The sequence below is a fragment of the Cupressus sempervirens genome, chromosome 5, assembly GCF_028749045.1.
Source record: "Cupressus sempervirens isolate cs-2001-9-10 chromosome 5, ASM2874904v1, whole genome shotgun sequence".
NCBI classification, from domain to species: Eukaryota; Viridiplantae; Streptophyta; class Pinopsida; order Cupressales; family Cupressaceae; genus Cupressus; species Cupressus sempervirens.
In genome coordinates this window covers 770,467,947-770,493,693 of record NC_143122.1, presented here as the reverse complement: position 1 = coordinate 770,493,693, position 25,747 = coordinate 770,467,947, and the positions used below count along the sequence as shown (strand labels likewise).

Genomic DNA, 25,747 nt, shown 5'->3' with positions numbered 1-25,747 from the left:
TATTACTTTTATGTTTTTTATATTCTTGATGAATACTAATTTCTTTTAGAAAATTTGATATTTCTTAACATATTCTACTTAAATTATATCTAAAAAAATAAGTTTAAGATTTTTTTTATCATAACAAATTTCAAACTCCAAAATAAGAATTCTCCAAATTAATTAAAACAATCTAACTTGAAATATTGAAACCTACTCCTTTCTTTATTCAAACAATCCAATCGGTCAAAAACGTTTCTTACATCAATAGCAACATTTGAAAATAACAAATGTTGAAAACTTCCACCTTTCTTTATTTAATTATCAAATATCTTTGTTTATGAGAATATATATGGACATAGAATTTTCCAAAATTATCAAATATCTTTTGTTTGTTTATGAGAATATATATGGACATAGAATTTTCCACAATTATCAAATATCTTTTGTTTATGAGAGAATATATGGACATAGAATTTTCCACAATTATCAAATATCTTTGTTTATGAGAGAATATAGGGACATCTCGCTTCTGTTTCTGAAAGTGAGAAGAGTTAATAAGTGTAGGAGCAAGTAGGTGATTTCTTTAGATTAAGAAACTACCATGTTTAATTCTACTTTGACATATAATCCCTCTGATGGAACTTCAAAAAGATTTTCAATTCCTATTGTTCAGGAATTAGCATCCCAGAATCTTCAAAGCCTCCCGGAAAGGTATATCAGACCAGAGGAAGAGCGCCCAAATGGATTTCCTCCTCCTCAAATAGACATCCCCATAATTGATATTGGCATGTTTGTGACTGATTCTAATGATCTCTCCAGGCAAAAGGAATTGAAGAAACTTGGTATTGCATGCCAGCAATGCGGATTTTTTCAGGTGTGTACTTCAAAATTTACTATCTACTGGACTAATAATTGCTAAAAAGTATGATCTTGTAGCTTAAATAACCCATCCTATATACAGGGCTCTCTTCCTGAGGCTCTCTCTTGTATAGAGATCAGGATTTAGGAAAACTTTGTTTTCTTAGACTATTGTTGTTGCATGGTATGATCATTTATCTATGTGATGCGGAATTACCCCTCTAGTGGTTTCCAATATCCAGATCAGCTGTATTCTCCTATATTGCTTATTTTACTAAGATGGTATCTATTCCTCTATATTTTTAGGCTGTGAATCATGGAGTCCCTCTGTCTCTGATGGAAAGAATGAAGGAAATTGTTAGGGAATTCATTAAACTACCTCTGCAGGAAAAATTAAAATACAAAATACAATAGTCAGAAGGCTATGGCCAGGCCTTTGTAGGCTCTGATGACCAAGTACTAGATTGGGCAGATACGATGTCCTTGAATACTCTGCCTCCAGGAAACAGAAAAATGGATTTCTGGCCAACAAATCCAGCAGATTTTAGGTAAAGTTTGTTTTCTCTTTTTGCTCTGTTATAGATATGTGAAAATATATCTACTTCAAATTTCTATCCGACTTCCATCAAATTTTAATTTTTAATCTGATTGCACCGCCCATTTGTTGCAGAGAAACTGTGGATCAATACGCTTTTGAAACTCAAAAGCTGGGCAATACAGTTCTTCGCCTCTTATCAGAGAACGCGGGACTGAAACCAGATTGTTTCATTAACGCATGTGGGAAAATAATACAGAGGATGCGAATGAATTACTACCCACCCTGCCCAAGACCAGATCTGGTTCTAGGGTTAAGCTCTCATTCAGATGGAAATGGTTTGACAGTTTTGTTGCAGGACGATGAAACAGTTGGACTACAGGTCTGCAAGGATGGTGAATGGATTCCTGTTCAACCCATCCCTGGTGCCCTGGTTATCAATATTGGGGACATGCTTGAGGTATTTAATTTCAAGAGTCTTTAGGCCTAAACAACCTGTAGGAACCATCAATTTATGTTAACTTGTTTTCAAGAATGTTTCTATGGGTGTATAATTCAGAGGTTTCGTGTATTCAAGATTACATAAGTCTGCCCTCTACAATATTGATTTATTATTTGGGTTTAATTAATGGGGACTAATGTTTGATTCTAGTAAATTCTTATCAAATATAAATTTTTCTTTTTGTGTTTTATTTAGGTAATGAGCAACGGAATTTACAAGAGCGCTGAGCACAGAGCAGTCACAAACACGGACAAGGATCGAATCTCCATTGCCATGTTTTATGGTCCAAGTATGGGAACAGAGGTCGGCCCTGTTCCTCAGCTCATAGATGAGATGCATCCCTGTCAATACAAAAGATTCATTCGTGCAGAGTATATGCAGAATTTATTTTCTGGAAAACTTGAAGGGAAGAAGAAGAACATTGAATTTGTCAAAATCAAGTCATAGCTTTCTTGATTTGAATCTGTTCCTATAGTGAAGTTGCATATTTTTTAAGGTCCATGATATTTTAAATTTTGCTGGCATACTATTATTTGCTGAATTAGGATTTTTTTATGTTCCCCATGCAAGAGAACACACTTCTCTCATCTCTGAAAATCGCACAACAAGATAAGATCTTGGGATACCCAATTGTAAACAGGTGGCAACGTTCTGGGAATCAAAAAGGTCCCCAGGATATCTTAAAATCCTGCAGATACGAATTCATTAAATATTAGAACTAAGAAATTTATTTATTTAAAATTTGTGGATGACGATGCATTCCATTCTCTTCTCTTGCAACAAAGTTATTCAGAAATAGAAGCATTAGATATGTATGCTTTGCCATAAGATGAGCACATCTTATAATGTCTATAAGATTTTAGAGTCTGCATTGTAAATATGTTTAAAATATAACTTTTTAGATTCTGTGTCTATTTGGTATGTCCTTTAAAAATAGGTGCCTCTTGTCAAGCATATTAGTATGTTCTTAAAAGAACATTATTGTTTACAACTGTCATATGGATATTGTGTACTTCCTATAGTCTTTTTTGTCTATACATTGAAAATGTTGTACAATAATAAGCTCTTTTTAAAAGTCCGTGAATTAGATAACAGCAATTGATTCACCTCTATAACTCGAAGTTGTCTGCATGTATCCTACATATACAACAATCAAAAGCTAGATAGCAGCAGATTAGCAAGAGCGGCAATTTTTTTCTCAGCTAAGGAGGAGCATGAGTCATCCTTCTATTAATGGTGTTGCTGAGAACTGATCAATCTTGAAAAATCAAATGGCACAATCGACAGTTATGCTATGCCAACCAAGATTTATGAACATTGCTTGAAACAATCACACCAATGGGATGGATTTGAGGAGTCTCCTCTGAAAGCCATTGAAATCTGATTTCTCTCTGTCTGTATGATTTTGGATTTAAGATTGATCTGTAATCTTAACAATGGAAGTGCATTCTTTACTCTATAATGTCCCTTTTGTCCAAAGTTAACAGAACAGAATTATTTGCAATGGAATTCATACAATGGTTAATACCACAGTTAACATAATTTATAGTATATAATGCTCTCTAAAACATATAGAAATAGAAACTCTTTGTTACTCTTACCTTAAGCCAAAGCCCACCCTACTTGCTCTTTGGCAGGAACTAAACTAAACTACCCAGTAGCTCTTGTTTGATTATAAGAAAGTTCCAAATAATTAGATGTTTCCTAGTAGATTAAGGCATATCATTAAAAATTGTGCATTGCTTTAGACACTAGAATACTTACATTATCAAATTAAGAAATTAAAATACATAAAGATGAAGCATGTGGACTATTCCATCAAATATAAAATTCAGCAGCCACCTTCCCATTTCATCTTTACAGCTGGATGATTGGATTTAGAGCTCGATAAGATTTCTGAGAGTGCAGTATCAAGATTGAAATGTGTAGAAGCAAGTTGGTGGTTTATTTAGATTGAAAGAAGAATTATGTTTAATTCAACTGCGGTATTTAATCCCTCTGATGGAACTTCAAAAGCATTTTCAATTCCAGTTGTTCAAGAATTGGCATCTCAGTCTTCACTGCTTTCCTCAAAGATACATCAGATCAGAGAAAGAGCGCCCGATTGACTTTGCTCTTCATCAAATGGACATCCCCATTATTGATATGAATTTGTCTTTTGGGGTTCAGATCTCTTCAGGTAAATGGAATTGAAAAAACTTGGCATGGCGTGCCAAGAATGGGGATTTTCTCAGGTGGACACGTCAAAATTGATTATAAATTCAGCTTTTGGTTAATTTTTTTTAATATGGTCAGATTCTCCTAAGTCAAGTCAAGTAGAGTATTTAATGCTTGTCTTTTCTGGAAAGCTTTATGGGAAGAAGAGCATTGAAATTGCCAAAATCTAGTTAGAATCAGAAGTTTATTTGATTTAGAACTGTTCAATTTTGGCGTGGATTAACGATTAGGACAGAGTGGACCAGACGAAAAGAGCTGCGGTCAATGGAGATCTAGTGGAAGTGGTGCTTGAGATCTATGAAGACGCATGTAATGACGGTGGCCGATTTTGGTGAAAATTGATAAGAAAGGTGTTAGTTTTCAATATTTACGCCGAAGGCATTCCCTATATGAAGGTGAGGAGCTAAATGTTGCATCCAACGGTAAGAAGTTGTGTAGGTGGAATGACTACCATTGAAGTCACCTGCAACGTTGATTCATTCTGACAAGAAGGAGGAGCTAAAATTTTAAACCATAGATCAATCGAGGGAAAGACTACCATTTTAAACCATAGATCAATCGATTTGATTGGACACTTGACTCTTCCACTCATAAATAAGTTTGATTTAAAAATTGACAGAAACCTGTGTTAGAATTGATTGTCATTAACAAATGGTACAACACTTCTTTCAAATCACCGTCATTGGACAACCCATCACATCTGAAATAGAGGCTCTTGGACAACAATGGCCGCTTCTTTATGAAATTCACTCATCGTAACAAAAATTTTGTATCAATACTTTAAACTTAAACCCAGGCGAGAGTTCGAACACAGGCAAGAGATTGCCGTTGAAGAAGGACGTCGCCTCCACCGCGTGGACGACAATGAACAGACATGGTTGTAATCCATGACAGATTGATTAGTGTTAGGAATGTACTTGTTTGTGAGAGACAATTATTAATTTACAAAGTGTCTACTTACGTGGTTTCTATACTTACAACTTCTTCCTTCACCTGGTTTCTCTGTAGTTAATCAGGAAAGTCAACGTTTCATATTCACTCGAAAATTTAGTGGGAAAGCGCATTAAAACATCATCACACTGTAAGTTTTTAATGAGGGAGTCTCAATGCACTTAAAAAGCCTTAAACTTTCTTTAGTTTTAGCTAATCCAATGCCACTTGATAAAGATTGTAAAGTTGTGGTGAGCACAAGAAATAGAAAGGTTGTTGGAGATTCAAATGCTCATTTATGATAGGTTGTTGGAGATTCAAATGCTCATTTATGATAGGGAGAATTTGTCAGATGAAGACAGATGAAGACAGTTTGGATTTGTTCTGCTTCTATGCATTTCTAGACTATTAAGAAAACGAAGTGCATTAGCACTTGGAAGAGGTGGGTCATGAGATCGTCAATGCGGAAATTTACCTCTAGCTATCAAAATGAAAGCCACATATCTCAAAACCTATTTAGAAATCCATAATCCCCACAATCCAATACGATACATTTCTAATATAAAATGAATAAATTTTGTGTGACGTTACATATCCCAAAGCAAAAAGTTAATCCTTTAATTTCTTAAAATTTACCACACATTTATATTACCTCGCTATTTATATACACGTGCAAATTTGAAGATGGAAAATTTTTATACAATTATGTAATGACATGGTGTTTACTTTGATGTTAAGGCCCCTGCTCTCCTTCCTTATCACAACTTTTCTTTGAAATTTAATACCAGATTTACACATTGTAGATAAGGAATCGCATAGCTGAATGTGTATTTTGATTCTTAGAAGTAAGACTTTTTTCACAAGTGAATTATTTAAGTTTGACTTTCATGAATCTAAAAAAGAATCATGTTTGACTTTCTTTTGTCTTTGGTGCATTTTGTCTGGCAACATGAGAGAATCGGGAACTGTACAATCTAACACGCACTAGCACAAAAATAAATAAAGAAAAAGGCACAGGAGAGGAGATCAGAGGGAACCAAGGCTAGTGGAAGAAGAAGAAGAAGAAGAAGGGGACCCTTGTTTGGTGGTGTGTTTTATGTGGTGGTTGCAATGGTGGCCAAACTTGAGATTAGCAGTGGCGATGGGGTTCTTGGGGTCTCTAGGAGGGCATTTGGCCAGCTAATGTGAGTATCTGGCACTGTCGTTGTAGTAGGAACAGTAAATGTATTTCCCTCTGAACCATTCCATTGCCTTCCTCTGCTCCTCAGACAACACACTAGCAATTCTCTCCCTCTCCCACTCCCTTTCCCTCTGATCTGGGGGATATTTTCACCAAAATTAAAGTATCTCCAAAACTCCAATAAATGGCATAAGTTTTAAGTCCTCAAAATTTTGCATCCAACGCAACTCGAATGGGCAAAAAAGGAGTTCATACGCAAAAGTTATAGCCAGTCAAAGTTTGGTCAAACTAGGTACAGAGGTCATCAAAAGGTGAAAAAAATAATCTTGAAAGTGGTCAACAATGGGTTTCAAATTGAAGATCTCGTCAAGAGCTTTCCAGCAGCGTTCGTTTCGTCAAAAATGGAGCTCGTATGCAAAAGAGATGCTCGATTGAAGTTTGAGGTGGAAAAAAATAATAATAAAATAATAAAAACGAAAATAAAAAATAATAATAATAAATATTTGATAGTGGCACTGGGTTTTGAACCCATGACCACCGGCCCCTAAAATTTGGCCAATGGCCGTTACACCACCGACAACCGTTGAAACATATGTCACCGATGTTTATTTTATAGTTTTAAAACGCTGCTAAATTGGGCTAAAAGCCAATAGCCGGTGTGGTGGTTGGAACCACTGACCTCCCTCTTTTGCATGCGTTTTCAAATTCTCCTTTGCCATTGTGCCATGTGAGTGGCTTGTGATATTATTAGCACAGATTTTATTTAAAGTGTATCAAAGCCTGATTCCCTCTTGTCTAAGTAAAGGCAATTAGTAAATAATGACAAATTTATAAAATGGAAATGAGTCCCATTCCGAGGAAGGACTGTTGTAAGGGGCTAAATATACTTTGCCCTATTATTAGACATTGTTTTGTATAAAAAGAGGGGTTAGGGGCCTTTTGAAGGCATGGGAAATGAAGGGAGAAATAATGCAAATGTTGAGAGAGAGTTTGTCTATGTGGAGACTTAGTGGTTTTTCCTGCACATAGAGGAATTTTACTGCATGTGCTTGAAGGGAATTGTCACAAATCATTTGTATTGATTTATTGGAGTTAATGGAATTGGTCCCCCTATTGGAGCTGGACCCGGACACGTAGTCCTTCCCAGATGAACTCCGACATCAAATGTGTTGTGTCTCTATCTCTCTTTCTATCATCTCATTCTGTGTTTTCTTATTTGCAATTATATTAATTTTGCGTTATTAAAGCTTTAAAATTAACTTTATGTAATTGGTTAACATTATTTGTAATAGTCCTAGATCCTAGAAATCAGATCACCCTCTCCCTCTACCTTTCCCTCTCCTCCCTCTCATCTAACTCCTACTCAATGGGATCCATTACACAACCTTCCAGTATGAGATTGGAAAGCTCTATAGTGAAAGGGGCATACTTGTAATTGACCTTGTACCGACCCCCTATCATTGCCCACTCCGAACCATCCCAAATAGTGGAATACATAGACATGGGTTTCAACAGATACTACCCCCCATCGCCTTCGATTGCTACACCTCCTTTATCGGTATCTCATCTATGAAGAATCTACACACAATAAACACTGCTTAATTGATAATTGAAAGAATCCCTAATTAGGGGTTGCAGTAAGTGACGAAGAAACGTACATAAAAAGTTTATGTGGTAGCCTTCGTTGGTTGGTAGTTTGCAGGCTTCGTGCCTCATTAGGTTGCCTTGCAAATCTGAACCCTCCATAAAAAAAATATTGTATCAAGTAACATATTTTGAGGTATAACCCTAGTTAATTTTAAAGTTCTATCATTGTATACAAAATAATTATGTAATGTTAAGAAAAATGCAAATTTAAATAAATAATAAATTATAGGAAATATTTAAAAATCAGTACATTGTCATTATAGTATATTGTAATGCAAATAGTGACAACTTAGAAAAGATTCTAATAGTTTTTCTTAATGTATACCATACCAGGAAATTTGACTATGTTCTTTGAAATGGATTTCTACTTAGTTAAGTTTAAATTATTTATGTGATCCCCATACAAAAAATAACAATCAAAAGACCAAAAGTCACAAATTGAATTCCAAAAAGATGTATCTTATGAGATTTGAACCAAAGTCTCCAAAATGAGAACTCATTGCTTCAACCAAGCTAATATTACAAATATATTCTAAAATTTATATCATCCCTAGATCATATACATTGATGAACATAAGGGAAGAAATAATAAAATGCCTTCAACTTTTAATATGCATTATTTACTTAGTCACTAGATGAAGGAGATTTAGTAGGGAGATGAAGGCTCATACAAATACCATTACCATGTGTTCCAGGGCTTTAGATTAAAATGTCTCATTATGGAAATTCAAGCTTTCTTTGCGAGGAGATGGTGATTTGGTTCTTTATCATGTGGAATGAGTGGCAGAGCCTCAAGGTTCTAATTGGATTGATAAAAATCAAATGGTGAAGGATAGTTTAAATTTGATAGGAGTGGGCTCTTACATTTGGAAAACACCAACAATATGATAGTTTCCACACTTACACAAGGCAAGGTTAGAGAGAGGAACTTTTTTGTAGAGTAATGCTAGAGAGTGATGAAATAATTACACAGGAGATGTGGAACTTGGATGAAAATGATTCTTCTTGGATGCTTGTGTGGAAGCTTGTGAATGACTCATGTAGAGATGTTAAGGGTGGATATTTAGTATATAAATTAAATATGGAAGTAATATATAATAAAATATGATAATACATGGAAATATACTAATATATGTTATGTAGAGGGAGAGATATAGAGGATCATAAAGAAATAGACTGACAAATATAGAGGTGGAAAGAGTGACAAAGAAGGTAGTTAAGAGATGGAGATAGGGAGGAAGATAATGATAGAGTTGGAGATTGATATGGATGAGACGTATATATAGAAAATAAAATGGATTTATAAAGATAAAAAAGGGAGGGGTGGATAAAGATGGTAGAGATAATTACATAGGAAGAGAAATAAATAGTGAGATAGATTGATAGAGAGATGAGAAGATTTAGAAATACATTTTCAGCGTACCCATTGCACACTAAGGTGTGATTGCTAGTTGTTATTTTCAACAATGCTATTCATCTATGAAACGTGTCTGATAAAATTGGACTGTTTAAATAAAGGAAGGTGCAAGTTTTGAATTATTGGACTCTTCAAATTAAGAAAGGTGTAAGTTTTCAAAAGTTGTAATTTTTTTCAACATAGAAAAGTTCAAGTTTTAAATTATTGGACTCCTTAAATAAAGAAAGGTACAAGTTCTGAAAAGTTGTTATTGATCTAAGAAAAATTCAAGTTTCCAACATTTATTATTTTCAACATTGCTACTAATGTAAGATAAGTTTTTTTTGACCAATTGAATGGTTTGAATTAAGAAAGAAGAAGAGTTCAATATTTCTTATTCTAAAAAAGCTATCTAAAAAGTTAGATTGTTTTAATTAATTGGAAGAATTCTTATTTTGGAGTTTGGAGTTTGAAATATGTTATGATAAAAAAAAAATTAAACTTATTTTTATGGATATAATTAATGTAGAACATGTCAAGAAATATCAAATTTCACAAAAGAAATTGGTATTCATAAAGAATATTAAATGCATAAAAGTAATATCAAAAGGAAATCATTATTTTTTATTAAAAATAAAAGAGAAAGTGGAAGCTGAGAGTTATCAATGCTTTAATTTTTATAATATATAATCTTTTAATCAATTATTAATATAAAACTTGGAGAACTCTCACCTTTCATAAATGTTTAGGTAAAGTGGTGGTTGTTCAAATCCAAGTTAGATGGTTGTTAACTTTTAATTCAATATATTTTATATCATATTAATTATTTTATATTTAAAGATTATTTTTATTTAAAATTAAAATAATTAAAATGCAATATCTTATGAACACAATATTATTCAAACATAGTATATAACATATTTACTTTTAAAAAATTATATTTATATTGTATTGTGAAATATAGTTTAAAACAATTTATTTAACAAATTTTAATAATTTATCTAATAAATACTATATTGCATTTATGAAACTCTGAAAATTTAACCGCCAATTTATTTTTGTATGTCCATTGGGTTTAGCAATGGTAGTTAATTTGTTTTAGTACTATGATTTAATTTAGTTTCGTCTTTGGGTTTAGTTTCATTTATTATTATTAGAAATTAATTTTGTAGCTATCTATTATATGGAGGTTGAACTAAGTACATTTATTGTTTTATTCTATTTAAGATTATGACCCAATATGACTTTTTACTAAGGGAAATATTTTTTTTTGTGTTTACGCCTAATAGTAAATTTGGTCTAATGAATTCTTATGGTTAGAGTGTAGTTTGGTTCAATTCTCAAATATAATTATTATCAATTTTTTTTGCATATAGGATATAAATTCATTTATAATTAGGGTTAGGGTTTAATGTTTACTGTAGTTTAATTTTAAAAATAGTTTAATACCTTAATTTAATTTGGTTTGACTAGAATTTAGATCTAAAATAATTTGGTTTACCATTTCTTCTACTATTTACCCTCTCTATCACAAACATACACATATATATGCTTCCATCTTTTCCTTTTCTCCCTTTATTCCTATCCTATTTTCCATCTCTCTCTCTCTCTCTCTCTCTCTCTCTCTCTCTCTCTCTCTCACACACACACACACACACACACACACAACTCTCACCCTCTTCCCCTTCTCTAACTCTCTCTCTAGGTCTCATGTCCCTCACTCTCCTCCCTTATCTAACTATCTGCATCACATCTCTCTTGTCATAATTACTATGTGATAAATTCTCCCCTTTACCTACTATCACACTATCTTCCTTTTAACCTCATTCTCTACCTCATGTATCTCACTCTATCCCAACTAATTACTATCTTTCATTATCTCCCCTCTCTCACCTCAATATCTCTTACCCCTTAGTTACCTCTCTCTCTCTCTCTCTCTCTCTCTCTCTCTCTCTCTCTCTCTCCCTACATTACCATGTTCATCTATATCATGGCATAATTATTCTCTTTTTCTCTATACCTCATATATCTTCCCATCCCCATTCTCTCTCTTATTTCTCTCCTCCTCATTACCCTCTTTCACTCTCTCCCCTCCCTCCTCTTACAATCACCTCTCCATATATACCACCTATCTCTAGACCTCATATCTATCACCCTCTCCTCCTCTATTTTTCTAGATATCATATCTTTTTTTCACTAATTACCCTCTAGCACTCTATTCGCTACCTACTGTCACCATCTTATCCACCTCTTAAACTCTTTCTTTACCTTATTTTTCTCCCTCACTCATAACTAATTACTATATCTCATTCTCTCCTCTCCCTCATCTTACTATCTCTCACCCCTTATTTACCATCTCTCTCTCTCTCTCTCTCTCTCTCTCTCTCTCTCTCTCTCTCTCTCTCTCTCTCTCTCTCTCACACACACACACACACACACACACACACACACACACACACACGTGTGTGTGCACACATGCGCCCGTGCGTGCACGCACACACACACACACACATCTCCAGTCCTTCCCCTTCTTTGTTTCTCCCTTTCTTTCTCAACTATTCACCATCTCTTGTAAGTAAGTGCACAAAGTTGTGGTACCAAAAGGAGGGTATAAGATGCCACTTTTTTTTATGAAATCAGCAATTTATGAACTTTGATGAGATTTTGAAGATAGCTACACTCAAAATTTCAAGATATGACAAAAATAAAAGTCATAACCCTCTGAATCTACTTTATAAAATACTATTTTTTTTTAAATGGTGGAGTTTAAGGCCCTCAAAAAAGGGGGCCACACAAAGTGGTATTGTTTCTTCAGTAAAAATTGACATGGTGTCACGTTTGGTCACCCTAAAATGTTAACTTTTTAAAAGAAATTGTTTAATCTCTATGGTCATAACTTACCAAACATCTTATAGTTTGCCCCATATTTTTTGGGTATTTTTTAATGTATTTTTATTTTTTTATGAATTTTGTAAGTGGGCACTTCTCAAATACATGAAATTGTTGTACATGTTCCCATGAGAAATCATTGAAAACTAATAAAAAATAAAAACTTCTTTTTATAAAGTGTGTAGAATGGAGTCCAATTTATTAAAAAAATAACTTGTTTCAAAATTTTATGAATGAGCCAAAATCTAACCCCCAAATACTACATGTTGATTTTTGAGGAAAAAAATTGACATACATTCAAAAGAAATTATATTTGAAAGGCTTAAAATAGTCTAAATTAAAAATAAGTTATATGGTTATATAGCTAACACAAAGATATACAATATCATATAACCTGATTTTATCAATATTCAACCATGACAAATTCTAATGGAGAGCACACAAGAAAAATTATGCATTTATTATATCCTTGCTAGAAAACACATCGCAGGCCTATTTGAGACTACCAAGCCTTTGAGTTGGATCTGCATGGAAAATTAAAGCCTTGGGCTTGGTGAATTCCAAAGCATTAAAAAGTGTGCTAGCCCAAAAGTGTGAACACACTATAGAGGGAGTACACTACCAAAATATAGTGGATTAAATAATGCATACTTACTATAGGGCGCATGCACTATAGTGCATACACCCTATAGGGAAATAAGGAAAAACATACACCCTATAGGGCAATAAGGAAAAACTAGAAAACCCTTCTAAATAGGGCACACTAATGTCAACTTCAGCACTAGGATCACATACATCAAATGTAACATTGAAGTATAAGTTTCTTATACTTAAGTTCTATTTTATGTATATACTTCCAAGATGTTTGGAAGTGGTTTTAGCTTTATAAAAGTTAAGATGATGATTCTGATTTTAGGATTTAAACAATAATAGACTTAGCCAAATTTTAAGAATGAACACATTATCTTTAGCATGATTTCTAGTAAACTATTGTTATAAACTTGATCCCTTGACTTATGCATGATTATTTTAGGATTATTTCTCATCGTATTATTTATCACTTGTGTGTGGGCGCGTGCATGTGCGTGTGCATATTTCTTTATCTCACCCCCCCGCCACCCCACCCCTCCTCCCTCCCTACCTTAGCACACCTTACTATATAGATCTTATGGTTCTCAAAGGGTCGAAAGGGGTCATAAGGTATCCTAGGACACCTTACCATACACTAATGTATGGTAAAGGGTCTTAAGTGTTTCTAGAATACATCAACATGTATTATGACCCATTGAGACCTCTTAGGACCCCTTAAGACCAATGTATGGCTAGGGGTCTTAAGGTATACTAGGATACATTAATGTTTCATAGGACCTTATATGAAGCCTACTATGCATTAGTGTATTGTAAGAGATTGTAAGGGGTCTTACAACACAATAATGTGTCTTAGAGCCCCTTAAGACCCCTTACAGAACCTTAGGACCCATTTCCATACATTTTGTATGGTAAGGAGTCCTAAGAGTCACAATGGATCCCAAGACTCCTTATGAACTCCTTATCCTCAATCAAAGTGAGGAAAGAATCATCTACAAAATGAGATATATTTTCACAGTAGTTGACAAATTATGATGTTATTTCTTCTAGGTCTTAAATAAGATTATTGGTTGCTCCTTTGAGTTGAGTAATTCTATTGATATTTCTCTTTTTCATATTGTTGTGAATTTTTTTTGTATTTCTATCTCCTTTTGCCAACCAAGTCTCCCTAGATTTTTTCTTCTAGAATGTTTTTTTCCTTAGCTAAACTATCCACTTGTTTAGCAAGTAGTTCCTTTTCTTTTTAATAGCTCTCTAAAGTCATACCCTTTTAGATAACCTCATTTAAACTTTCTAGTGCTTGTTCTATATTGAGCTTGTCTTCAAATATGTTATTAAATTTTTCTCTAATCCATATTAATAATTTATTTATTTTATGGTTTTTAGCCTTGTCACAATATAAAACATCTTGGATCCTTCAAATTTTTATTCATTACAAGATTTTTCATTCAATTCCATTACTTCTTTATTTTGGAACAACAAGTTTTCAAATCTAAATGGACACCTCTTAGTTTTGATAAGTTCTCCAATTTCTAATCTAATTGGGAAGTGGTTGGATCCATAAAATTTGAACATTTTGGATTCAAGGAAGTGGTCAAATTCCTCTAGTTCTTCTTTAAATAAAAATAAATCTATTTTTTCAATTATATGACTGAAATGTGATCTCCAATTATTCCAAGTATAATTACCATTTTTATTCTTAATATGAAGCATATTGTTATTACTTACCCATTGATTAAATTTTTTTTGTGATTGTGATATAGAGGTGGATCGCCCAAATTTTCTATTTATACTAAGACTAACATTGAAATCCCCTCTTATTATATGGTTTGTGAAATTGTATGTATCTAAGTAGTTACTTAATTCTAACCATAATCTTAATTTCTGATTGTTTTGGGTTGGGCCATAGACATTAGTTAATATAAAGTTTAAATTGGAATTGGTACTCTTAATGGTTCCATAAATCTAGTTATTATGTTTGGCTATATGTTTAGAAGTGATTTTCTTAGGGTACTATAATATTAATAAGCCCCTTGATGCTCGTCTAAACCCTTCCCATTCTACTTGCCAAATACCTAGCTTCTTATTTAATTTATTTGCCTCTTCCAAACTTAGTTTGGTTTCCTCTAGCATTATTATATTTGAATTAAAGAAATTGAAGTGTCCTTTAATTAGTTGTTGTTTGTTATAGGTGTTAATGCCCTTAACATTCTATGTAGTGAGCTTTGAATTGTTCCTTAGAGAGATACTTTATCTTCCCTTCATGAAATAGTTTTGTTAAATTGGTTTGGGCTTCTTTGTTTCCAACCTTACTTTTGAGATTGAAAAGGGATTTTCTACCTCTGTTTTTCTAAATTTTTTCCTTACCCTGGGTTTATCAAGCCTTCTTTAGTTTCTACCAAACCAAGTGTACCTTCTAAAATTTTATTCTAAATATAATCTACCCCATCTCTCTCCACATTCTTTTCCTCTTTTTTTTCATCCCTAAGGGCTATTTGCATTGACATATTAAAGATTGATATGTCATCCTCAATTTTATCTATTTCTTCTTCTTGTCTAAACTCCTGATTAGTGTTCTTGTGAGAATTTTGTTGGCTAGAGGTTGTATACACCAACCCTATGCCTAATTCCTCCATTCTTGATTCAATTTATATATCTTCCTCCTTATTTCTTAAGTTATTTCCCTCTTTCCATTTTTTATCCATATTCGACTTTTTTTTAATTGATTCTACAAAGTTGAGCTTGGAATCATTTATACCCATTGTTAGTTCTTCTCCCCTTTGAAAGTATGTGCCATCATATACTAAGATTTTTTCATATAATGAGTTAAAGTCCTTATTTGAGTACCTGTCTCCTATTGGAGTTTGCCATAATTTCTTATATAACTTTAGGTTTTTCTTCTTAGGTTTTCTTGTTGTTGATTTCATTTTTCTAATTTTTTCTCTATTAGTGTCTTGAATGTACTTCTTGGTTTCTCTAGTTCTATGTTGTCTTCGATGCTAAATCTACCTTGTTAGTTCCTTTTTTGGCTTTTTCGGGGTTTGTATTATAGCTCACGTCCTTTTCTAATTCTAAAATCTCTCTATTCTCTTGAGTATAGATTTGTGTAAACTTTTGTCATGATTGTGGTGTGATTGCTAATTTTGTGATCTTTATTGGTTCTATTAGAGAATTATCATATATTTCTTGTATGTTCTATGTGTTTCTCCCATTTTTTATTGTCTCAATGTCTATAACTTGTGGGATGGTTAAAGTATTTAGTTCAATCTTCTCTCCATTTCCTAATAAGGCATTTTCTAGTGAAGCTTGTAGTTGTCTCTATTGGTACACTGATTGTTTACACCCTAATGATCCTTCCTTGAGTCCATTGTGATAGGTTGATTGTTTACTAGAGGATGATCTTTATTAGAAATTTACCATAAAATTAGTTGATCACAAATATCATTATGGATTAATATAATGTCATTAATCAAATGATTGCATGTTCTTATATTTTCTCTAATATCATCTGTGTACAAGTTTTGTTGCCTGCAAATATCACATTGCTCCAATCTATTGATATTTTCATTGAGAGTGGTCTCAAAATCCTTGATCAAGTCTTTTGTTGGATGTTCCTTCTCTTGCACCTTTTATCCTTCATTACTACCTAGGCAATTTGTGGACATCAATATTTCGTAACATTTCTTCTTCCATAATCTCCCCTTCTTCAATTTTCCCTTCAACATCCCCATTTTGATTGTTGATTTTATTGGCTAGTTAAGGTTTTGGAATGCCATATTAATTTTGATCAAGATTTTTTGTTGGATCTCTAATTTGATATTATGGGTACATTTTGATATGCTCTTCTTCCTTATTTAAAGTAGCGCTCATCAAGAATAACTTATTTAGATTTGAATTTCTATGAATGTGTCTAAAGGAATCTACATTATATTCACAAGTTGGGTTTGAATAGAAAAGGGTTATATTATGAATGTGTCCATTAAATCGTGTACATTACAAGTTGTTTATTGATATGTTGATAATAAGCTTAATAAATTTAGATTTGTATGAATGTATTATTATGTTAACTAAGATCTTAGTTTCAATGGAATCTCTATAATTAGATTCAATACCTAGAAACACTCCTATTGAGTTAACTATACTTTAGAATTTGAATGGGACTTAGAATTCTACTACTAAACATTTGAATGCTAGCCATGTTGGTAAACATAATTGTTTTGTGCTATCCTCATTAAAATTAAGTGTCACACTCTATCCTTTGTAAAAGCATAGGAGCCATAAGTTAATTCATCCCTAGTTGCTTTGCTTCTACACCATAAATAATTAAAAAAATTATAACAAAGGGGGAAATACTTACCTGATTTCTGCAAGACTCCTTAATCCATTTTCCCAATTTTTTTTCTTTAGTCTTAGGACCGTTATAGTAAGCAAAGAGGCCTAATGCTTTGCAATCATGCCAACAATCTTCACTATAAATGGTGTTGATGATAAGAGTGGTATTAGTTTCTGAATGGTGTTGAGATTCACTCGTGGTTTGTTTGTGATGCTTATTGTTGGGATTTGACTTCCACTAGCATACATTTTGGTATTTCCATCACGTTTACCCCCATTTTGAGTTATTACCTTTTGCAATCTTTGAGATATTTGTGATCCTCATTTATCTTTTGTAGATATCTTCAAATTTTGTCCATCGCTCATCCTTGCTATTGTAACTGATGGACTTTTAGGAAAGGTTTTCTGAACTGTTTTGGCCAAAAGTATTGTGAAGGTTTCATTGTTGATTTGTTTTTCATTATCCTTCTCGTCTGTTTCTTTTTCATTACTCTTTTCCACTCATAATTGGTAAAGTTGTCTAGGATTAGGGTTGTGAATTCAATCCCATCCCTATTTTTTCTTGTGATGCAAATAACTTTTATTTTCTTGCCCATGATTATTTTGTATTTGAAGTGCAGGATTAAAATCAAGCCAATATATTGTTTGCCCTTTGCATATTTGGTTTTGACAAACAAATTTTTTTTTTCCTTGCTTCAAGTTGGACTATAAAGATCTTTAGTTCTTTAAACCTCCCCACGTTCATGTTCTTCAAGCAAGAACTTCATGATGCAACCAATGATTGTTTCTGGTCTTTGGATTTACTTCGAACTGAGGATTCCAAAACAGAGCTTAGGACTTCATATATGTTTGTGATAGGAAGCGACTCCAGTTTAGCATATTTAGCATATTACTCATGAAACATGGGTCAATGAGTTTGACTCAAAATCACACAGTTAAATCTTGATAGCAATATTACAATATTTAGTTTTCCCAAAATATGTAATTTATTTTGCTTCTATGGTGGAGTTTCCATTCATTGCATTGGGATTTGCATTATTCTTCACAATTTTTTTAGTAAAATTTAATATTTAAAAATAATGATTTTCTTATATTATAGTACATCATAGATTATATTTTAATTGTTGGGTATATTTAAATTTATTAGACTAAAAAACATTTACTTAGATTTAAACTATCAACATTTATAAAAATGAAATTTGCATAGTAATGGAATTACTAGTTCGCATTTAGCTTTGGACCTATTTTGATGGAGTCTCTTAATAATTGCTTATCAACAATCAACACACTTTTTTATTCCCTATCTTGGGTCATTTCAAAAATGAATATACTATCTGCATAGTGTGATGCTAGCCTCAAATTTAAAATAGTAAAACACAAATTACCAACTATTGTGTTTCTTATTAATAGTTGGGAGCTAACTTGGTGTACAATAATACAATTATTTGTTATGTTTTGGTATTTAAAGATATTCTTTTGTGCATATAAAGATCATCCTTGAACATCAAGTACATTTGCATGACAAGGATCATTCCTGAAATGCCAAAATTCATTGGAGATATATTTATCTCAATCATAGATAGTTCTAGTTGTGTAAAAAACATTCACAAGGCTATCCTTGTTTAGTTAATGTATGAGTTTATACATTTATTTGAACCAAGTACCTACACTTTCATGAGAAAAATCTTCTCTCGTAGTTCAATCCATATGATATGATTTTCACAACAATGTTTGGTCTAGTTAACAACACTGTTAACCAAATGGTTAACTCTTTACACATTTTATAATCACATAGAAAAAGGCCACCTTGAATCATACCTTACGTCATTGCAATATTGCAATGATACTTGTAAAGAGGAACATAAAGCTTAGGAAACATTTTAGTAAATACTTGCATCTAGATGATCCTAGGGTCTTAGAACCACATCAACATTTCCATGGTCTGGTGATTTCTTCAACTTCCAATGTCTTGTACCAACCTATTCAAAAAAGAATCAAAGATGAAGAGATTCCAACCTCAACACATAGAAGATAGGCTTCAACAACAAAGTATCAAAACGGATCAATTTGCCACATAGTGACAAGTAGTACTTTGAATTCTTTCATAAGAAATTTGCACCTTGGATTTGATTGATCTATCATTCCCGTATAAGAGATCAACAACATAGCTTGCAATTGGTTCCACAATATGAAGACATCATTTTCCTATTGTTCTTTAGGTCCTGAAGACAAATGTATTATTTAAGTTAATTGCCCTCTTCCATTACATTAAATAAATTAAAAAATACCACCCGTCAATGTATTACTATAATATATCATCTTATTCACATAAACATGGCACCTTACTAAAATACAATTACCAATTTAAAATTTGATACATCTAAATAATATATAATTTTAATTTATCTTAAAAAGTTCAAACCAACTTCTGAAACTCCGCTTTTAAATTTTTTAACTCATTACAAAGAGGAACCTAGAAACAAACATTTGAAACCACATACAAACAAAAGAACATCAAACGAAACGTAGGTCTTTTGTCTTCCCCCGTAAGTTCTAAGCTCTTAACAAACCCGCCATCGAACAAATCCAAATCAAGAAAGTTATGTCCTGATTTTGGCAAATTCAAGGCTCCCCTTCCCGTCAAGTCTGCTAGAAAAGTAACTCTGCAGATATTCTTGGTTAATGAATCTTCTGTATTTACAGGGATTCAACTCATCTATGAGCTCTGGAGCAGGACCCACTTCCGTCTCCCTACCTGGACCATAGAACATGGCAATGGAGACTCGATCTCTGTCTGTGTTCGTGACTGCCCTGTGCTCAATGCTCTTATATATTCCATTGCTTGTTACCTAAATCAAAACACAAACAAAACATACATTTCATTTCAAGAACGATGAGGGAAGAGATTTGTTTAATAAGTGAAATCTTAATTCAGGACAATCATTCACAGCTTGGATGAAAAAGTTCAAAATTATTACCCATAGAAACATTTTTGCAAACAAGTTAACATGGTTTGATAGTTCCTACAGACTGTTAAGATTCGTCCTCGTTACCTCAAGTATGTCCCCAACATTGATAACCAGAGCACCAGGGATGGATTGAACAGGGACCCATTTGCCATCCTTACAGATCTCTAGACCCACTGTGTCGTCATCCTGCAGCAATACTGTTAAACTAGTTGCATCTGAATGAGGGCTTATGCCAAAAACGAGATCTGGTCTTGGGCAGGGTGGATAATAATTCATTCGCATTGCCTGTGACCTTTTTCCAAACATGTCAATGAAACAGTCTGTTTTAAGCCCAAGATTCTCTGATAAAAGGCAAAGAACTGTATTGCCGAGCTTTTGAATTTCAACAGCATATTGATCTACCGTTTCTCTGCAACAAATGGGTAGTGCAGTCAGATAAAAATGAAAAGTATGTTAGTGAGTTAGGAACATGTTACCATACATAGGAATTATTCTTGAAATGGATTGGAAACAAGGAGTCAAAAAGGTATATATTCTTTACATATCAACAGCCATCTCTAGACTTTACATTAGATTAATCCAAAGACATTATCAACATTAGGTCAATAGAATGATTAACCGCATTACTTGAGCTTAAGCTTTTATTCATTCTACTTGAAAGAGTGAAAAGTTGAGCACGAGACTAACGTATTGTCTTAATGAACTAAGAAGCCAAAACAAATTGAGCACTGGAAGACATACGCCTACCTATCACATTATTCGCAAATCCTACTCTGCACTTGTAGAACTCGTCTCTATACATTCTAATCTAATGGAAGTATTCATAGCCACCATGTTCCTACAGATCAAATGACCAGTGAAAGTGTGTAAAAGTTAGCTGCCATCAATAGTAATTTAGATCAGTAGATGCTAAATTAGTACTAATTTGTTCAGCCTTATCTCAGTTAGTAAATCATTAAGCTGTGCAGCCTTCATCCCTGACATTGTTAGTGGAGTTTATTTGTGTATACATCTACTTTAAATGCGAGAAATCACTTGAGCGAAAGAGAGTTTTCTCAAGTGGGTAGATTTAGATTTCCATTGAAGTGGCTTGCCAAAGAGGTGAAGAAATCAAGAATAGTGAGTCCAATATTATTAGTCCACCAGAACAGTGAGTCCAATATTATTATCCAGTGATTCAACCTGATTACAATCCACTGCAAGAAGCTGCTAACCCTAAGCTATTTTATGCAAGACTTACCTCGGTTACAAAATTAGAGTTAGAATATGTCATCCAATAGAAAAATAACTCCTAACACCTTTTATAATAATAAAATCATTTTTGACCTCATGAGACGGTGCCCTTCGAACTTGTGCTGTATTGTGACAAGGAGTGCGCCTGACCCCGCAAGGGACACTGTCCCCAAACTAAGGAAACATTGTGCAGGAAAAAGTAGAAAAAAATTAACATCTGAATCTGATTATCGCTGGAAGTAAAGAACCTAACCGCCATTGATGATGGAAGTTGAAAGAAGAAAAAATAAAAAAGGTGCCACAGTTTTTAAAAGAGAGGTTACTATCTAATGCAACGGAACATTCTCCAGTCTGGCATCTCCTGTTTGTGATGTCCTATTTTGAGTCATTTTTGTTGTGTCTCTTTTCTACTGATGTCACTTTTTGGGGTAGTGGTGTTATCTGGGAACTGTGGCATTCTCTTTTGTATAGAAAGATAAAGCTGTGTCTTTGGTAGGTACAGAGGGGCTGTGCATCTTCACTGTGTTTTTGGTAATCATTTTCTATTTTCTATTAAGTAAAATTAGTTCTTTTAGTTCTCTGTTAAAGCCGATTTCACGTGCAGGCTACCAGGCACAAAGGCATTCATCTACATCGGACTTCCACACAAGAGATTTAATAAACTGAATTGGAATTAACAAGTTCACAAATATGAACTAAGAAGTATAATGGAATTAAAAATAGAGTCTAGTACAGTAAACCAAGTAGCCTTTGAAAACTCTCTCGAGAAAATAAGAACCTTCTAACGAGTTCGATCCTATGGCATGTGATAGTTTCCATCAACGGTAGATGCTAAGGTTTGAAAATATCATATTGTTAGCTGCAATTTTCATGTTACACAGGGCCAATTAGCTATTAATCACTGTATGTGCAACTGTAAACTATACATTGTGCCACTTGTTTGAAAGAGTAAAGGTAGTTTTTAGGTGACCCGAGTGAACATTTCCTTTATAGGGTTTCAATGACTTCACCCCAACTATAAGCCCTAAATGCAAACATTGTTCAAGTTTGTCTATTGAACTACGTTTGGCATAAGTGAGAGTTCAACTAATTTATCATGCATAATTGCAGTAATGATTATACCCTTCCTGAGCAATATGCTGTAGATCTTAAAGAATTCAAAACCATCTGAATTAACAAACATTTGCGTACCTGAAATCCTCAGGTTTTGTCGGCCAAAATTTCATTTTTCTGTTCTCTGAAGGTAAAATGGTCAAGAACAATCTGTCTACCCAATCCAGTTTTTGGTCATCTGAGGCTATGAAGGCCTGCCCATAGCCGTCACGCTCTTCTACTTCATACTTGAGCTTTTCTTCCAATGGTAATTGAATAAAGTCTCTCGTAATTCCCTTCATTCTATTCAGCAGAGACAGAGGAATTCCATGATTCACAGCCTGTTAAAGAAACCTTCATACCACTTCAGCAACTAAAATGGAGTCAAATTAACTCATCACAATAGATAATTGAAATTCTTCAAGCCTGTTTCAAATTGACAAATCTGTTTACCTTTTTCTCATAACCATCAAGTCTATTATATAATTTACAATCAATTTCGTTCTACCCACCTGAAAAAATCCCCATTGCTGACATGCAGTTCCAAGCTTTTCCAATTCCTTTTGCCTGCATAAATCTGAATCTCCCAAAATAATGTTCATATCAATTACGGGGATATCTGATTTACTAGTCGGATATGCACTTGGGCGCTCTTTCTCCGATCTGATGTATCTTTGAGGAAGGCTTTGAAGGTTTTGAGATGCCAATTCCTGAACAACAGGAACTGAAAATCGTTTTGAAGTTCCATCAGATGGATTAAATACCACAGCAGAATTAAACATGATCCTAATCAATCTAAACAGAGGCCTGTTTTCTTCTAGGAATGTAATGGGTTCTCCCGCAGTACTCCTGAATCAGATAGAGACACATTTCATGTTTGAAAAAAATGCTTTTGATATCTGCTTCCCGTCGTCCATATTGAAAATACGAGATACCCAGTGAATTAGTCAAAGTGAAAAACAAATTTTAATTGACTGGACACCATAATCGCATAATCGGGTGGCTTTCATGAAAAGAAAATATTTGTGTATAAAGACCCTTGGTGTTTTGAAATAAAAAATACTATATAGAACTGATTGTTCGTTCAGAAAGCAATCATATCTTATCAACAAAAGATTCCCATATCTTTATTTCATTTAGAACGTTTCAAATCAACATAAAATTTCTGATCCAGTTATCCTAGACACAACAAAACATTTACAATTGATTTCGAGTTGTATACTCCTCATACTGTTAACATAAAATTTCATCCAACTTGTTCAATAAAATAAAATTAAAATTAAAATTTCTGATTTAATTATAATAGGAAGATGATTTTATTTCTTTCTTTGCAATATAACAACAGATGTGTGAGAGAAAGAGATTGTTGTAAGAAAATTCTGTACTAATTAGAGACTATTGTAGCTATAGAGTTGTAAATCAAAAAGAATGCTAGAGGTTTTATCACAGGATTCAAGAGAGCTTGAATGTAGTGAAACTATCAATTTAAAAAAGAAGAGTGAATCCACTCTAGAAGATTCCATGTTGTTTTGAGCAACTAAGGTAGGTAACTAGTATCAAAATACATGAAACCAAATTTTGAATGCTAAGATATTTTCGGAACATGCATGACATCCACACATCCATGGGGCACGCTAGTGTGTAGATAAGAAACACTCAAGAATGTTGGGTCGTAAAGGGAATGTAACACCCCGCCATTCAACCCAAAAGAAATTAACCTAAAGTTTTACTAAGTTTGCCAAACTTTTTTTTTTAAAGATAAAGATACAACAATAGTTATAGAATAGCGGAAGCAATTAACATACACTCATACATCAACAACACATAAATAGGTTACAACTCTTAAGGGTCCCATGACGATGAATCACATTTAATTTTAAGTAACACTAAATCTATTATATAATAAATTCACATCAAATAATGATATACAAGTATGAATCCATTTAAATAATATATAGTCATCTTGATTGCCACTTGACAATAATCATAATGCACAATCATCCACTATATAAATCACAAGGTATGAGAGGTTGAAATAATATACATCATGAAATAAATTACATCATCTTGTAAGATCTATGAAATCAAATATAATACACTAAGTATAACCATCCAACATAGAAATATAGGAATAGATAGAAAGGAACATCTACACAAACACATCCAGCAGTGGCATCTGATATTCAGATCTCAATGGTATAAGAAAATGCACTACCACCTGACCTCATGGACCCAAGAAGGTTCACTCCCACTATGTTGAGGAGATAATCTCAAGTCTCAAACAAGATAACAAACTCAAAAGTCAAAACTAACATTTAAGTTCAAGGAATCACCTGAAAGCAAACTATTTCAAAGAGTACCAAGACACAAGTATCAATTAAACTCAAAAGCAACAATGACATGTAGGAAATCTACTATGCATGTGGGCCAGTGTCATCACATAAACCAACTCTAGGGTTACCCAGCTAGTCTTTTAATCCTCTGGCCCCCTGGTGACTCTATGTGGCACTAGTATCCTTTCATACTAACAAGCAATACTAACGAGTCAGCTCTAAGTTTACCTAGCTAGTCTTTTAATCCTCTAGCTCCCTAGTGACTTTTTGTAGAACCAATCTCTTGTTAATTTATTTTAAACCTATTTAATGAAATGTTATTACTTTTTAAATTACCTACAAAGGGTTATTTGTCAGCCTCTTTAGGGCCTTGACCTCCATTGCAAGTCACTTCCCAACATGACATATAGATAACCTACCCTAAGCTCAGTAAAATCAAAATATCACAAAAGACCACATATCATACATCATTTTTTAAACAAGCAACTAGCAAGTACCAAAAATCATTGAGCATAATCACAAATTTTACCAAAATGATCATCGTAATATGACTAATCCCAAAATCAAGTATACATAAACCAAACCATGCCATAACATGACATCACCAAGCACAGATCATACAAATACTTCAGTCATATATAAGCGACTAGAAAGCAATCCAAAAATAATTGATCGAAGACTCAAAGGTTATATCAGATAGGTCACACCATTCACCTTAGTTTCACACAAGAACACTGGAAAGCAATAACAATCAATAAATCAAAATACATCATAGAGCATATAAGACACATTACCATGGTTGAGTATAAAAGATCGTGATGAAAACATTATCATGACATCACAAAACATAACTCCCAAGCCTCTGGTAAACATCCTGATTTTGTCAAAGTACTAAGTCAACCCAACACCCAACAACAAAATCACACGTCATATAACAAGTACATATAAAAGTAACTTTCATAATTCATTATGTTTTGAAAATACATAAGTTCAATGTTCACTATACGTTTTCAAGTTTTCACTTTCATTTTCAAACACAAAGATTCAATAACAACCAAGGTTTC

The 25,747-nt window shown here is 33.3% G+C and overlaps 1 protein-coding gene and 1 pseudogene across 2 annotated transcripts; one reads left to right on the top strand and one right to left on the bottom strand.

Annotated features, from left to right (window-relative positions):
- The first annotated feature begins 452 nt into the window (after window positions 1–452).
- LOC149558185 (protein LATERAL BRANCHING OXIDOREDUCTASE 1-like) lies at window positions 453–2,626 on the top strand (annotated as a pseudogene). Its single transcript, XR_016352443.1, has 4 exons — window positions 453–856; window positions 1,147–1,388; window positions 1,511–1,835; window positions 2,073–2,626. The product of XR_016352443.1 is annotated as a protein LATERAL BRANCHING OXIDOREDUCTASE 1-like (transcript).
- Window positions 2,627–19,426: 16,800 nt separating this feature from the next.
- On the bottom strand, window positions 19,427–23,386 carry LOC149558184 (protein LATERAL BRANCHING OXIDOREDUCTASE 1-like). The gene is made up of 4 exons (XM_089832536.1): window positions 22,863–23,386; window positions 22,450–22,691; window positions 20,110–20,434; window positions 19,427–19,905 (listed from the first exon to the last, which is right to left on the bottom strand). The coding sequence occupies exons 1-4, from the start codon at window positions 23,130–23,132 to the stop codon at window positions 19,657–19,659; spliced, it is 1,086 nt and encodes a 361-aa protein (XP_089688662.1). The 5' UTR covers window positions 23,133–23,386; the 3' UTR covers window positions 19,427–19,656.
- Window positions 23,387–25,747: the final 2,361 nt, after the last annotated feature.

What these genes read in the sequence shown, in the direction of transcription:
- LOC149558184 (XM_089832536.1), bottom strand. Translation starts at nt 23,132, where the DNA reads ATGTTTAATTCTGCTGTGGTATTTAATCCATCTGATGGAACTTCAAAA. An exon ending in AGCAATGGGGATTTTTTCAG is followed by an intron (nt 22,692 to 22,862) that starts GTGGGTAGAACG and finishes TTTCTTTAACAG; the next exon opens with GCTGTGAATCATGGAATTCC. An exon ending in ATGTTGGGGACATACTTGAG is followed by an intron (nt 19,906 to 20,109) that starts GTAACGAGGACG and finishes GTTTTGATTTAG; the next exon opens with GTAACAAGCAATGGAATATA.